Here is a 17,213-nt window from a genome sequence, read left to right on the forward strand (position 1 = left end):
CTATGGTAGATATAAGCTGGTTTGTGATGAAGTCACAAAGGATGTTATGCAAACAAAGGCAGATTACGACAAATCCCTGCCAAATGATGTAAAGAAAAACAGCCAAGAGGTCTTTACTTATGTAAACTCTAGAAGGAAGGGGCTGAATCAGATTGGTACACTTGATATCGATGATTCAACTGTTGATGATCCTGCTCAGGTAGTTAACAAACCAAATGTGTATTTTGCATCTACATTCGCACATGAGGAGTTATTCAGGGAAGGAAATGCCAGAGTGAATTAAACTCTGACAATGAGCTGAACGATTTTGTAATAACTGAGAGCAAAATGGAGAAGAAATTCTTGAAAATAGACATAAGAAAGGCACCCGGGGTGAATGGGATCAATCCAGTTATATTAAAGGAGGCGGCAAAGCAACTAAGCAAACAGCCATAATTATGTGGGCTTCCTTGGACTCAGGGGAGGTATCCATGGACTATAGATGTGCAAATGTGACCCTAATTCACAAAGGAGGATCAAAGGGAACAAGTAATTACTTGTTCCTCCTTATTACTTAATAAGGAGGAACATTAATTACAGATCTGTTGGTTTAACTTCTGTTCCGGGGAAATTGATGGCATCACTGGTTAAAGAAGCACTGCAGGATCATCTAGAAAAGACTTCAGTTATAGTTCACACACAGCATGGGTTTGTTAAGGGGAAGTCTTATCTGATCAATTTGATTGGCTACTATGATGTGATCACAAAGGAACTGGATGCAAAGAATAATTTCGATATCATATACTTGGATCTTAGGAAGGCTTTTGATAGCATTGCACATGGAAGACTACTGTACAAATTGGATCAATGTGGCATTAAGGGCAATTTACTGCTATGGATAACAGGATGGATGAGTGGGAGAAGACAGAGAGTGGTAATCAATGGACTCTACTCTTCGTAGACTAATGTTATTAGTGGAGTCCCTCAGGATTCAGTGTTGGGTCATTGTTGTTTTCTATGTTTATTGATGATATTGATGAAGGTATATCAGGCTTAATGTCTAAGTTTGTAGATGATACGAAGGTTGGCAGGGTTGTTAATGACACTAATGATAGTACGATGCTGCAACAGGATCTAGAAAAGTTGAGATGGGCGGAAAGGTGGCAACTGAAGTTTAACATTGAGAAATGTCAAATACTGCAAATGGTTAGCAGTAACCCTGGAGTAACTTATCAACTGTGTGGTACTACTCCCAGGTCTTTTTTATTCTCTACCACTGACAGTGGTAGAGAATGAAAAGGACCTGTGGGTAATTGTGCAGGCAGATATGAAATTTTCTGAGCAGTGCAGACGGTCTGCAAGAGTAGCTCAGGTGTCTTGTCAATGATATACAGGAATTTTTCTAGCAGGTATAAGGAGGTTATTATTCCCATATATAAGGCAGTGGTCAGAACAAATCTTTTGTACTGCGTATAGGTCTGGAGGCCTCATATCAAGAAGAATGTATAGCTGTTGGAACGAGTACAGAGAAGAGCAACAGGATTAGTGAATGGAACAAAGGGTTGCTCTTACGAAGAAAGGACTAAATTTTGCAAATTACAGTTTCTGGGACTAGGCACCTGCGAGGTGATCTGATTGAGATGTATAAGGCCTTGAATGGTTTGAGCAAGCTGAATGATGATGGAATTCTTCCTCTTGCTCAAATTAATCGCCTGAGGGGATATAAATTCAAATTGAGGAAAGACAGTTGTTGAATAGATGTGCGGAAATTTGCCTTTGGTCAGCGGGTGGTTGATTAATGGAACAAACTTCCATCTGTCGCTGTAGAAGTTGACAGCTTAAATAAATTCAAGGCAGAACTAGACATTTGGAGTGAATGGATGGTTGAAAAGAGAAAGTTTTTTTTTTTGGCTGATGATGTATAAGCTTGCATTCTTTCATCATATGCCTCTAGTAATACTAATTGTAATGCTGTTGCTAAATGACCATAGACTCTTCAAGTAAAACCTACGCAAATCTTTCTGTAAAAAATGAATTATTTTCCAGAGAGATTTATACCCATTAATAATGAATAATTGAATGGTACCAGACGTCCAATACTTTTGCATGTGATTATCCCCCTCAATGTTTTATCATCTGATGCCATTTTCTTTTGTGAATATTTTTACCGGATTTAAATGTTTTAAGTTGCAGCTGTTGTACAGTATATAACAACGACAGGTGACAGGAAAACCAGAAAATGTTCTTTACTTTAGGTATACATGAGTGAATAGAGCATATTAGTTTTCTTTCATTATAAATAAGTTACATTACAATAATAAGTAGAGTATCATTTCCTGCTTTGTGTTTGAACTTCCTCGAACATATTTTGGGAAAAAATGCGCCCTTATATCAAGTGGCAAATTAATTAGCTACATTATATTATTTACATACGTACTTATATATAATTATGAATCAGTAAGGATATGTAACATTAATATTAAACGCAACAATATCATTTTTTGTACTTGGAAAGACTATAGCACATAAGCAGACTTAACCCTCCTGTTTAACTTTGCACCCGACATTTTGTTTCTTTACTTAGAACAATGTTGGGGGGTTAAAAAAAACGTTAAAAAAATTCCAAGAGTATTTCGGGACTGGGAATAAGGAGGGAAATGGCACATCTGAAAGCAAGAGGGGTGAAGAAGTTCTGAGGAGATTAAACTGCATAAATTCTGATTGGTTTGGTATAAGCTACCTATTATATTAGCTTTTTAAGCAATATATTCTCTAAAGATTTGGGATGAAAAATCTGAATTGGTATCTTATGGTTTCTGTATCTGTTGGTTGTAAATGTTATTAAAGTGGTCAACTTTTTACGAATTATAAGCATCGATGGTTTGAAGGTCAAGGACTAACCGAAAAAAGGCAGTTGGGAAAGGGTTGAAAAGTAAGACAGCAATTTTTCTCATATAAACACAGTACTCGTGCGAAATAAGAAATCAGAGTAGTGTACCCCGTGTCTTTCGTATCCAGTTTTGGCTAGTGACGTCATCCAGTATTAGAACAACTACATAGTTGCTATTAGATGGCTTGGGTAGCGTCAGTGAAGTTTAGTAACTGCGTTTGAAGACATCGGCGAAGTTGACAGTAGTAACGATTCACGGTTCGGGTCACTAGCTTTGAGAACTTAGCTGTATCTAATTGCGTGCAGAGTTGGCTTGTTACGTAGCATGGAAAACACCCTCCAGTGAAACTGAGGGCGCCTATGAGAACGATGGAAACCGAACTTTAGAAAGTAATCAATGTTGGCTAGCGTGCTCAGTGTAGTTGTGTGGTCAGGTGCAGACGATGATTACTTGGTGATCACTTGGTGCACTTTTTAGCAGGAAGGTGACGCTAGCAGCCACGTGGGACGGGCACGAGTTACTCCCACAGAGTATAAACGAAAAGCTCAGGTGATGAAATACCGCAACAGTTATCGTTTGGAGGTTTGCGTTTTGAGGATACTGTAAACAACTGGTTCTGTTACTTTTTTTTTTTTGGTTGGTTTATATGTTGATGTTTAAATCCCATCGTCAACTTCTGCTGCTCGTAACAGGGCTAGCAACTACCAGTATCATTTTCTTTTTTGGTTGTCACAACACCGAAGTTTTTCGCAAGACATTTTCTGGGTTGGAAGAGGTAAGTGCTAACTTTAGTATATGTACTTGTAAAATGCTCAGAATTCTCGGGGAGACTTTATTTAGCTTCTTATCCATTTGGATGACAGCGGATAAAAATAGTTTGCCACTTTATTTTAATTAATCTCGAAATACAAAGGGTTGTTGTAACCTACAGTGCTCTAATACTGACAGTGAATGAACTTATATAAAGTTGTCGATATTTTAAGTTCAATTTCCTGGTCGGTTTTCAGAAAATTAATATGAAGGAATGTTATATTAAAGAAAGAGGCACGGTGGAATGAACGAAGAGGAAAAGAAGTTTCTTCGGTGAATTTGAAGCGTAACCGGGAATGATTTCTCCCTGCTTGCGACATCTTCCTCAACTGGTGAGAGCAGAAAAATTATACACGCCTTTTCAGATTGTCACGCGGAAATATCAGTTGGAAGGTATGCAACGGAAACTGAATACCGGTGTTAATGTTTAGAGATGGGAGCGAGTCAGTGACAACGGGGTTAAGTTGATTCTAGTCCGAAATGAATACTGAAGGAGCCATATGAAGCTTATGGCAATCTCTTATTGTGTAAGATTTTAAAGAGACTCCTTTAAAAATATCGAAAACCAAAATGATGGATTGAAAGAGAAGACCATTCTAATTAATGTAAATATGTATTAGTAAATACCGTACTTATAATTTCCCTTCTCTATTATAATAGAGAAGGGAAATAGGACTGTTGAAGGGAATAAAGGGGTGCTCTTTTGATGAAAGGCTTAAGTTCTGCAAATTGCAGAGTCTGGGGACTAGGCACCTGAGAGGTGATCTGATTGAGGTGTATAAGGTCTTGAATGGGTTGAGCAAGCTGAATACTGATGGGATTCTTCCTCAGACTACAAACCTCAGGGGGCATAGATTCAAACTGAGGAAAGATAGGTGTAGAATAGATGTGCGGAAATTTGCCTTTAGCCAGCGGGTGGTTAATTGGTGGAACAAACTTTCATTTGTAGTTGTGGAAGTTGACAGGTTAAATAAATTCAAGGAGGAACTGGATAAACTATCGGAACGAATGGATGGGTGAAATGGGAAGTTTTTTTTTTTTTTGTTTATGCTGTATAAGCTTGCTTTCTTGCATCATTTGCTTCTGCTAATGCTTATAATTATAAAAAACCGTTCTTGAATGTGTTTGTTTACGATGTTGATTTGTATTGGCTTGTATTTACAAAGATAAACCTTATTCCAAAAGTCTGAACCAGGAAGCTTTTTATTAAATAAAATTTCACTTTCAATTAAATTAAATTATTTGTGCGCTTTCGCAAATGACTAACAATTATCAAGAGCTAGGCAAACTCAAGTTCCAAGGAATGACTACATCGAAATTGTCTATCAAGGGATTTTATAAAGTAATGCATTCTAGCCAAAGATGTTGCTAATAACAAACTAAACTAAAATTCAAGCGTTGTACATGGTATTGCTAATTCTTATTTTTAAATAACTGTGTTTACGTTTTAAATAAATGTTTTAAAAAAAAATACTCTTAATTTTAAGACACTTAATGTGGTAACAGAAACTGACCTCGTATTTTGTGGTATGTAGTTGGAGATCGAAATTGTCTGGGTGCGAAGTACCTTTTTACAAATTAAGACTATTTTGTTATGATAAAGATAGTCTTGATGCACAGCAGTTAATCATCAAGACTTTACCCTGCAAAAAATACATTATAAATGCCAACCAATCAGACTAATTTTAAAAGTTAAACCAAACTCAGGGTAAATATTCAACCCATTCGTATTTTTAATTATAAATTTGATGTTCTATGGTTTAGATTTCGAATTTTAGGACGATAATGCTTAATTAACTCGGTTTTATACAAATATTAATATAAATTTATAGCAGATAATTTCGAAAGTCACTTTACGCACACACAAGCTGCTTTCCTCACTCCTACAAAAATGTTGTGGTGGATGAAAAACTCCTAGTTCATAGGAAACCCCTTCTCCATCTGTCTGAGATCGGCTGGCTGTAGCTCCGATTGAAGAGACCTGAAGTCTTCGATGTCAGTTATCAGAGAATAAACCAAGAATTTTGGAAAGTTACTGCAACACAATTTGCGCATTGTACGAAAAAAAAAAAAAAAATGCATCAAATAGAACCCTCGAATCCCGTTAAGTTGGATGTTTATGGGATTTTTTTCGCACAATTAATTTGGCGACTCCCTCCCCCCACAACCAACTCTGGTTTTTTATATCAAAATAGATAAACAGGCCAAAAAATAATGCAATTTACAAACACAATACACACTTCACTATCGTTTTGACGTGAAAACAAAACAGCATCAACACGCAATCTGTTTTGGAGCTTGTTTCCAAAAATTTCACCACAAAAGGTAATGCTCAGCCACTGATTGAATTGTCGCATTGACCTCTCAAGCAGTGGAAAAGAAGTTTTCTGGAGTTGATGATCTGTATTGTTTCAGTAAGATGGAAGAACTTTGTTGGAATGTCAAACTGAAAATGGGGGAGGGGATTAGTCTTTTTGTGTAGTACCTTGCAGAAACAGCTATATTGTTACAACTTCGATGTAATTTTTTAGGGCAGTTCCTTTTTGTGAAGTGTTATTACTATACATTCATAATGGTCTGCATCTCAAGTTCTAGCTTGTACAAATACATGTTCCGTTTCTTTATGGCAATAATGTGTCACAGGTGTGACTAATCAAACCAACTGTGTAGTCTTAAAAAGTAATAGGCTTGATTGACGAAGGTTCCACTGACCGGTTACCCTCCTTGCTGTCTAGTTTTGATTAAGGGCGGTAAAACCTGATTATGACCTGCCTTTAACCCATTGAGCATCCTAAAATTCCGTTTAGGCTGTACTTTCTCTTTTCTCACCTCCAAACTAGCATATAATAACTGTTTAAGTTTGATATTTAATCAAATGACTTAACTTTGTTATCCGTAATTACAGTACTTGCATTGTATTACACAATTCTATCTGTTTCGAGTATGTATGTAAAACCTGTTTGGATTAACTATTTTAACACCGATTGTTACCACAGCTTAATAAATGAGACAGATTATCAAAAATGGATCTGTAGATCTCCAAGTAGAGTTCCTGTTTTTTATGTGTAGATTTGTGTAACCCTCAGGGGAGTATATTCCTCTTCCCCACAAACAGATCTTGAGACTGGTTCTGTTTGAGATAACAGAATTTTAGTGTTCACATGAAATTTTATTGATTCACGTTTCTTTCTCAACTAACTCATTTCAGTTTATTGGGAAAGAAACGCAAGAGTAACAGAAATATCGTACACCTATTTTCCTTCGAGTATATTCATAACCAGTTATTTGCCATTAATCTACTTGACGAATTCTCATAAGGACAGGTTTATTCAGTAATTGGACCAATAGTCATGGTTAGAAATGCGATCATGTACGTCGAGTCAGGTATAGCTTACGAAGTCTGTTCAAAAAGTATCTGGACTGCTTGTAATATAGTAACAGTAAGCATACTTATTCTTACTGGATGGGTGACTAAGAGCGTGCAAGCAAATGTGAAAGTCTGAAAAAGATTTTCACATTTATTTCAAAAATTACATCGCAAGGAAGAAAAAAGAATTGGTTTTATGTGCTTCCTGCGTGTTAATGAACTCACAAATGTATTTAGTTGGATTGTTCATATCCGGTTGATGATTTGGAAGAATTACGGAGGATAGATGCCATCAGTTCGACTGGTTTTTATGTTGCCAGCATACTTGCAACACTTTGGTATGACGTTCCAACACATATCATAATCCACTTTACATAATTTAAAATATGATAGCCTGGTGCGTACAGAGCTTTTTAGAATGTTCTGCTTCTGAATGTTAAATTGATGTCCTTGAATGATCACGGAAATGAGCATGCTCCAATATTTGAATAGACCGGAAATTTCGCAGAACTGTGCGAAATCGTTCAAGGTGAACGATTTCGTAAATACAGTTCAAGGTTGAAAAGACCTAATGCAGAATTGACAAGGAATAGTAACAACTGTTTAGGTGATGTTTCTTAGCTTCTACAAAACACGCAACGACTCGCATTAGTCTTATATCTATTTGGTATTAGCACTTTTATCTTTTGTACAATAATAAGTTGTATTGATCAATGGATTAACTGATTGAGAAATATCGCACGTCATTGAACTGTCTGTGATAAAACGTGTGCAGTGAGTTTGTTTCATTTCTCAGAAATTGCGCAGACTTTCAAAAGCGGAGCACCCAGACAACAAAGTTGATTTGTCTTGTTTAGAATTATAATTTTATAGGTAAACATGAAGGCTACAAACAGTCCTTTTGTTGATTCTCTGCAGATAAATAAATCTTTTAGCATCTTTATAGTTGGTGCATGGCACGTGGCTTCACCACTTTTTAAAGAAACAACTCACTGATCTCCCAAGAATATTTAAATATTGGTTTCTGGTATTTTAATAAGATTATAATAACGGTTCGAAACAGAACAAAACCAAAATGCAGTTAAACTCAAGTCTGAGGGTTTAATTGTACGTTATTGTTTTATATAGTCTATGTGGCCTTAGATTACTTTGTTCTTTAGTTTCTGTTAAGTTTCTCTGCAGCCATTATAGTTGCCTTCTAGGTGTGTTTTTAGTGTGCAGTCGGAAACAGAAATTGACCAAGTTCTTTATCGTAATTGTTCCACCCATCAGAAAAACATGGTGTAGTGTAATTCCTGCTGCTTCAGTTTAGCCACATCTTGAATTTGGTGGCTTTAAGAAATAAAAGCCACCAAATCCATCCAGTTTCCATTCAAATGAAAAAAATAATAATCATGAACCAATTTGCACGAAAATGGGGAGTAAGGAATGATTTGAATAATTCATTGAAGAATGGAAAAGGCCAACGCGACTCGTTCGTTTGGAATGCTATCCAGCATCACAAACCTTGCAAACAAACAGCTTAGTTGCTAAGATACCTAAAACAGTAAATGATCATGCGCAGTGAAGTAGACGATCGGCTGCTATTGGTGATACACTGTAACTTGGCCCACTATATTCATGTTTACACGAAACAAATTATTGGACTCGAGGGAAAGAGGAGGGGAGGGAAATAAGCTCCATACAGCACGAAAATAAGGGTCTTAATTAAAAACAAAAAAAAAAAACCAGAACGCATTTACTGCGACATGGAAATGCTGTGGTGGCGTTAGGATTATAATACTGGGGACACGAAAACAAATACTGTACAGTATATCCGTTGGTAGTCTGCGTGGTGTTATATCACTGGATTTAATTTCCAAAGAGCCCAGACACTCTTCGATTTGTTTAGCTCATTAGAAAACCTGAGCAAATTAAGACTAAAGTATTAAATTTCCCTTCATCTGTTTCTAGTTTTGATAATATAGAAAGTAGGTTTATAAAAGTTGAGGGTTTTTGAGTATACATGCAATATTTTAACATGAATAAAGAAATATTCATATTTCAGCACAGCCTGGAGTTTTTTTTTTTCTTTAATGTGTGTTCAATGGAACCTGGAGATTTCAAAAGGGAATCCCAGAACGTCTACAAACGTTTCATTATTATTATTTTTTTACCTTTGCTTGATTTTAGTTAATTTATACACATATTGCTGCTTTTAATTTATTGTTAATTATTACAATTTTTAAAGATTATTAGGGTTCCGCGGAAGATATAAATTTGCAAAAGTGTTATGCTGCGAAAACAAGTTTGAAAATCACTGAATTCTAATCCAATAGACATTTCATACTACAGCAGTGAAAATTTTAAGTCTACATTCGAAGGACAATCACCTTTTTAAAGTAAAAAACATAAATAGTATTTCAGTTGATAAGTTAATGATCCCTTGTCTATGCTTGTAATTAATATTAACCGATATTAATCTAGTAAAAATTTGTTGTTATTTTTGTTTTTTGTGAAAAGAAATTTGAAATAGTAAAAGAAACTTGCAATTGATGCCATAGGACCCTTCATTCAATTCCCCCCTGTGTAATGGACCAGTGGCATAGCTACCATGTAGGCAGGCAATGCAATTGACTCCGGGCCCTTTAAGGGCCCGGCGTTTTTGCTGTTTCCTGTTTTTGCAGTTTTCATTAAGTAGGGGCCCCGAACATATTCTTTGCCACCCGAAAAAGGGTGGCTACGCTACTGTAATGGACGTTTTCTTGAAAAACAATAAACCCAAGACCTGTTTGCCTTGCGCTGAGAACAACACGTACGAAAATGGAGTCGAGGAGAAAGTATGTAATATAGGTCAATCCTAACCGACGTTTTTGTGTAGCAGTCAATTCTAGATGCATAAAATTTTGTTTTTTCCACATTAAACTGTTTTAACAGGATTCTGTTTTTTTAAAAAAAATTATTTTATTTATTTCAGTTTAAAAATACATATACTGTATATGGCACTTGACAGTATTAGTAATGGCCGCATGGTGCAAGAAAGCCTATGGCTTATGCTGCACCAGCCAAAAAAAAAAAAAAAAAAAAACGAATAAAACAACGATTAAAATAAATAATAATAAAAGAAAAGGAAATTAAACCTATCATCCTATGCGCTTCCCTCACCCGAAGGTACTATCCAGATGACCTTTGAATTTCCCCAAACTGTCGGCCTCTACCACCCATGAAGGCAACTTATTCCAGTAATTTATAACTCGCTGGCTAAAATAAAACTTCCTGCAGTCCAACTAAACATTTCCCCCCGTAACTTGAATTTATGTCCCCTAGTTCTAGCATAATTATAATCTTAAATTTCGTCCTCATTCATTTTACTGATGCCTCTCAGAGCCTTAAACACCTCAATCAAATCTCCTCTAAGGTGTCTAGTTTCCAAACTCTGCAACCCACATATTCGAAGTCTTTCGTCATAAGGACGCCCTTTTGCCGATCTCACCAGGCGAGTTACCCTTCTTTGCACCCTTTCAAGAAGCTCGATGTCTTTCTTTAGGTGCGGTCTCCATACTTGAACACAGTATTCCAAGTGTGGTCTAACAAAAGCCTTATATAATGGGATTATCACGTCCCTATCTCTACTTGCAAAAGTTCGATAGAAAACCATAGGCCTTCCTTGCAACCTGTTTACAATGCTCAGAATTTCATGTCTGACCATATCGTAACACCCAAGTCCCTTTCCTCCAGTACTGGGTTTAGTTGAACTCCACCAAGTGAATAAGTTATTTTGGGATTACTGTTTTTTTCCAGGTGTAATACCTTAAACTTTGTTGGATTAAAGCATAGCTGCCATTTTTTTTTTTTTTTTTGACCATTCCTGAAGTCTATCTAGGTCTCTCTGAAGAAGCTCAGCTTGACAGTGATCATTAACTACTCTACCAATTTTAACATCATCTGCAAATTTAGACATCACGCCCTCTACCCCTTCATCAATGTCGTTTATGAAAATTAAAAACAACAGTGGTCCTAATCCCTGGGGAACCCCACTTCTTACATCAACCCAATCTGAGCAATAGCCATTTATCACAACCCTCTGCCCTGAAGCCATCCTGCTATCCATCTAATGATTTTCCCAGTGATTCCAGCTTATAAAGCAACTGCTCATGTGGGACTGAATCAAAAGCTTTGCTGAAATCTAAATAATTAGCCTCAATGGTTCAATGCACTCACTTGCCGCCTCCCTTAAGATTATAGGGTATATTCCATCAACTCCAGAAGCCTTTCTGGCCTGTAGGCTCGAAAGTTTTTTTTTTTTTTTTTTTTTTCATTAAATAATCTTGCGAAATTTCAATATCATTAATTACATATTTTTTAACTTCGCTCCCACAATTTCCCATTGCCACAAAAGGCTTTTCATTTGTAAATATCGATGCAAAATAACTGAGTTCATGTGCAATGGCAGCTGGTGTATTTAATACTATCCCCTTTCAATTACGTAAAGGTCCGATCTGGTTTGTCCTGCTCTTCTTGGCATTTATATATGTGAGAATTCTTTATCCCCCCCCTCTTTGCTCTGTTTGCTAGTGATTTCTCATAAACTGCCTTTGCCTGTCGAACCTTTTCTGTGGCTCTATTACAGATCACCTTGTAGCTGTTATAGGCTTCAGTACTTTTTATTGCTCTGTAACCTTTCCATGCCACCTTTTTCTGCTCAAGTAATGTGGCAACTTCACTATTCATCCAACTTGGGACCCTCCTCGTGGAGTTTTTTTTTTTTTTTTAATGGTAAATACGCATTCAAGGCATCTGTGATTAATGTTTTAAAAGTATACCACAGTTAAAATATATTCTCTGTTAAAATATATTCATTCTCTGTGCTATGTCTACCTAGTTAATAGAGGCCATGTAGCACCTTAAGGCATCGTAATTTCCTTTTCTGAAATTAAAACCCATTCCTTTGCCTTTTACTTCTGCTACCTCTCTCGTCATCATCCACCGTAGAACTCCGTGATCACTTCCTGCTACTGGTTCCTCTACTGTCAGCCCTGTTATGTCATCTGATTCATGTGTGATGATGAGGTCTAGGATATTCTTTTCTCTAGTACTTTCCCTGACATGTTGATACAAATAACAGTCATCTAGTTGATTTAAAAATTTTGTTCCTCCTGTCGAGTTTCCTTCCCCTTTACTCCAATCAATTAGAGGCAAATTGAAATCACCCATAATAAGGCATTGACGCTTACTTGCCCATTCCATTTACATGTAGAGGCTTTTGTCATAATCTTCACAATCACCTGGTCTGTAGATTACTCCTACTCGCATTATACCTTTTTGTTTCCAACTATCTCACACCGTAAAAAAAAAAAAAAAAGTAAATTGCAGCCATTATCAACCCACTGCAGGATGGAAGCCTCCTCAACAATTCATGCTGAGGGAAATGGACCATAATCTGCCACGTTGGTCCAGTGCGGGTTGGCAGATCGAGCGTATTTAGCAGTCAGGGGCTTGAACCAGGTCTACTCAAAGAGCGTGTTCCGCTGCACTCCCGCTCCTGACCACTCGGCTACGGAGGCCGTACAGATTCTATACTAGCTCGTGAAACGTCTGAATCCGGGAAAGCTGTCGTCGCACTCAAGCTGCTTGTGATAAGAAGCATTACGTCATCACCCCTTCTCTCTACCCTATCCTTCCTAAATACATTATACAAGCCGTACTGAAACTCATCATCCCCAATTTCCGGGTAGCACCACGTCTCCGTAAGCCCTATTATGTCCGCGTTACTTGTTTTAACCAGCAGTTCGAATTCGCTCATTTTATTGACGACACTTCTAACATTACTATATAAACAATTAAGACTTACTGTTCTTGTATATTTAACTACCCTAACACAATCCTTTGAAGTTTTTTAGGCTCTCTTCCCTGGCTGGCATTAGCTACCCTCTCAGTTGAAACGTTTTTGCCCCCAGAACTTCTAGATAATATGTCCAGTTGTGGTAACAGATAAGAACTCTTGAGGTATGTGCAAGAGTTACTTTGACCAATATTATCAGATAAACGCGTGTCAGTATTACCCACATCCCCCCCCCCCAACTAGCAGTTTCCCTGAACCTTTAAGGTATCCTCAATAATACTGGCATAAACTTTTGCACCACCTTTGCTTAAGTGTATACCATCTCCACAAAACAAATTCCTTCTACCTTCAAGTGTGGACCATGCTGATAGAAATTTCCCCCCCCCCCAAAGCCTTGCAGAGTCCTTCAAGCCTTGAGTTAACCACAAGACTTTAAACATATAATCTCTCCTATCGTGTCTGGGCAGAATTGCAGACACATAGACATTGTGGCCTAGCTCGCGGATTTCCTCAGCATGGTCCTGTATTTTTCGAACAAATCGTCAGATCGTGTACGTTTAATGTCATTAGTCCCCACATGAATAATAATATTCTCTTTACCCCCATTAAAATCTGACAGTCTGTTGGTGACATCATTAATAGTTGCTCCCGGCAGACATACCCTGGTTCTACTCCACCTATCCTTATTACAAAAAATATTCCCCGTTTCCCTGACAATGGAGTCTCCTAATAAAACAATGTCCTTTTTAACCAGAGTAGTTTGCACTTGGTTTTTCTGTTTTGAGGCCCGAATCGGGTGTGCATCACTTGGTAGATTGCTGGAGTCTTGAGTCCCTGACGAACTCCCAGATGCATTATTCTCGAGGGCAAGAACCTGTTTTTTCAGTGACTCAAATTGTTCCATCAGTGCACCAAATTGTAATTTAAGATCGGTGCACCCCTTACATCGATCACAAAGAAAATAATCCCCAAGTGAGCTATGATTAGTCACCAGGTCGACCTTAGAAAACATTCCACAGGTTTCGCAACGGATTAAATCATGACTCACCCGTAAATCGCCATAGGCTATTTCCGTGTGAGTCACGATACCCTGTGACGTGTTAAGGCAGATCTCGTAACTACCATTATAAAATTAGCTAAATATCAATGAATATTAACTTTAAAAAATTATATCTATAATATTATAAAAATCAAACTGTTACAGGAAAACCTATAACAAAATAATCCAACAATATCTAAATAAATCAAATATTTAAAAGCACTAATCAACAGTAATCCAATCCACTTAAACTGAGTAGCCCTGACGAAGCGCGTCCACTCACCTCGAATGCCAACACTCGAGTAACACTATAGAAGGGCAAATCAGTTGCAACCATATAATTCTAACAAAATTTTCACATATAAATTTATACAAAATCAAATCTAAAGTATTAAAAGATGCGGATAATTCAAAATTCATAAGTATCTGTATATAAGCAAATCTGTATTTCTTTTGTGTGCAAAATATGAGTGGGACATATTTAATTCAATGCTATTAAATATATCTAAGGTATTACGTGGGAAAAATCGTGGTAATGCATTTGTAATTTGCCAACTTTCTTCTAATGAGGCCTTTTAAAGTAATCTTTCTATCATGATCGAAGAAGATTATTATTATCGTAGCAGGGTTTAGAAGCATCAGCGACTAAGGCCATATTGCTCCGTGTCTGTAAACTGCGTGTATTCTGAGGCAGATTTTCTATTTGCTGGATGAAAAACCCGATTTTACGGGTTAAAAAACCATGCTACCCTCGCCTAAGACAGACTAACTCAGGCATGTTGTGAAAAAGGCCCATAAAAATTCCTATCATCATCGACGGGTCTCAAATTCGGGTCTTTTTCACCCGGTGTGGGGAGGACGGCGATCATACCGACTATGCTACCCACAGGGGCAGGACACAATTGAGGCAAAGGGACACTGATTCTATATGAAAGGAGTTAACACAGGATTTTGATGTTCGTTGATAGGTTCATAATGTTCTATGATGAGTTTCCATACTTTACTTATAAAGTGGATTATGAAAATGTAAACGATATTTCTCTGTTGCTCACACTTTTGGAGAAATTTGTATAATTTTGCTTTCATACATGCAGTTCACATAATTGAGTATTGAGTGAGACTATTCAGTCATTTAAAACATATGACTATGTAAAACGCCCTTGGCATATCTGTGGTGACTTTTGCAGCAATGGAGGTTGGCTATGAAATGCTAGTGCCATTGGCAGCGTCACAGTTACTCTAAAAAAGTAAGTACTTTTTTTATATTTATCTTTTAATTACTAATTTGATTCATTTTGTATATTACTGATATATAAATCGAAAAACTTAATCTTTAACGTCTCTTTTCCATTTTTCTCCATGCCCACGTCTCAGCTCTTTTAATGCCTTCCATTACTCTGCTTCATAAAGTACACTCCATACAAGGCGTCGTACCAATCTTTTCTTTAAACGAATTCTTAATCTCCCATATAATATTCTTCTTCACTTCTCAAAAGCTTTTACCCACTGATAGTCGTATTTCTTTGCTTTTGCCAAAATATACTCGCTCACCTGAAAGAAGCGATCCACGCAAATACCCACGCATGTGTGTGTATATCGATTATCGACGCTTTTGAGCTCTTCTCTGCAGATGGCAAAGTTAAGCCAAGGCAAAATCAACTGCAATTACAGTACTAGTTTCGCCTACCAGTTGAAATCGCCAGCGACCGCTACTGCATTGAATTAGTCCCAAGGGGCTCACATCTGGTGAGTATGGGCTTGGCAAACCCAGGGTCCTGAGATGGATATCATCATTCTTCTCTTTCTTGGTGATTCCCTTCTCTCTCACTCTCAGGGTAATGTGGGAATTTTTTTTTTTTTGACTAGTGCAGCATAAGCCTCGGGCTTCCTTGCACCATATAGCTAATAATACGTAATACCACTTCAAAAATTCCACCATAAATATTGTTTTATTACTTTGTGAAAATCCAACTACTCTTTAGAAGACATTTTCTGGCAATAGCCACATACAGTATTTCCCAGGACCTTCCACCCACTTCTGGAAAGTTTTAGCTAATTTCTTGGAGGCTGCTATTATTGTAGGGTTTTTTGGCGCATCCGCGACTTAGACCATATTGCGCTGCTGTGTGTTGTCTATACAAGTGTGCGTTCACGGCGATTTGCATGTTGTTGCAGGTTGAAAAACTGGAGAAATTCTACTCCCTCTGCCCGCGATCGGCTAACTATTGTTGTTTTTTTGGATTTTTTAAGAACATCGGCAACTAAGGCCATGTTTCTCGTATATACTGTCTTTAAATTGTGTGTTTATTGTTTTCTGGACGAAAAATTCAAGTTTCCCGTAGGAAATAACCATGCTACCCTCGCCTGAAACCGAGTAACTCAACCATGTTATGCAAAAACACCATAAAAATTCTTCCCCTCATCGACGGGATTCTAACTCTGGTCTTTTCCACCCAGTGTGGGAGAAGGACGGCGATCCTACCAACTGGGCTACCCACGAGGGCTCGGCTAACTATAACCTTGATTGAAGTGGGTAGTTGGTTGGTGGAACAGACTTCCATCCCTTGTGGAAGTTGATAGCCTAAATAAATTTAAGGCTCAGCTGGACAGGTATTTCGAACAAACGGAGCGGTGAAGTGGAAGGGTTTTTTTTTTTTTTTTTTTTTTTTTTGGCTGATGCTGCATAAGCTTGCTTTCTTGCATCATATGCTAATGCTAAAGTGGCCTTTAGAAATTACTCCAGTCACACATAGGAACAGAGAAGCTAATCACAATGGGATTGACGGAAAACGTTTCCTGTTCCTGCGGTCTCCCGGAAACATGGCAGCATCTGATTTATCAGATGCTGCCATGAATCCAATTCAACCCCAAAGACCAGGAGCATTTCCTCCTAGAATCTCAAGAAACATAACGCTTTCTCCTCTTTTGCCCAGGAGCTTTTTGGAAGAAGATGAACCGTTCACCATAAGTCTAGAGACTGAAACATCAGTCAAACGTAACCAAACCTTACCAATTATGGAAAACCCTTAAGATAAACCTACAACAACTACCAAGTCGGGACTCTGGTCCCATGCCAGTCCTTATCTAATCTCATCATGGAACCTGACCAACGGACACCCACAGATGAATGGGGCATCAATGTCTCAGACTCCATAACAAGGACCGCTCTGAAGAGGTCCTGTGTACATCCTTTCAAGCGACCATACTCTGGAACTGACCCACTTAATGACTCCGGGGTGGCTGTGCACACCAGATACATCTGGTACCTTCGTCGACCACGCTGAATTGCCTGCACAACGCTGCTGC

The 17,213-nt window shown here is 37.7% G+C and overlaps 1 protein-coding gene across 1 annotated transcript in view; it reads left to right on the forward strand.

The window, feature by feature from the left end:
* The first annotated feature begins 3,083 nt into the window (after positions 1-3,083).
* Positions 3,084-17,213, forward strand: part of LOC150075986 (ribitol-5-phosphate transferase FKTN-like) — a 64,989-nt gene continuing 50,859 nt past the window's right edge. Inside the window, exon 1 of the mRNA XM_090387571.1 lies at positions 3,084-3,645. Coding sequence (XP_090243697.1) covers positions 3,517-3,645 — 129 coding nt within the window. The 5' untranslated portion in view covers positions 3,084-3,516. The remainder of the gene's footprint in view (positions 3,646-17,213) is intronic.

The sequence above is a fragment of the Mastigoproctus giganteus genome, chromosome 13 (assembly GCF_048544385.1).
Source record: "Mastigoproctus giganteus isolate SK-2022 chromosome 13, ASM4854438v1, whole genome shotgun sequence".
NCBI classification, from domain to species: domain Eukaryota; kingdom Metazoa; phylum Arthropoda; class Arachnida; order Uropygi; family Thelyphonidae; genus Mastigoproctus; species Mastigoproctus giganteus.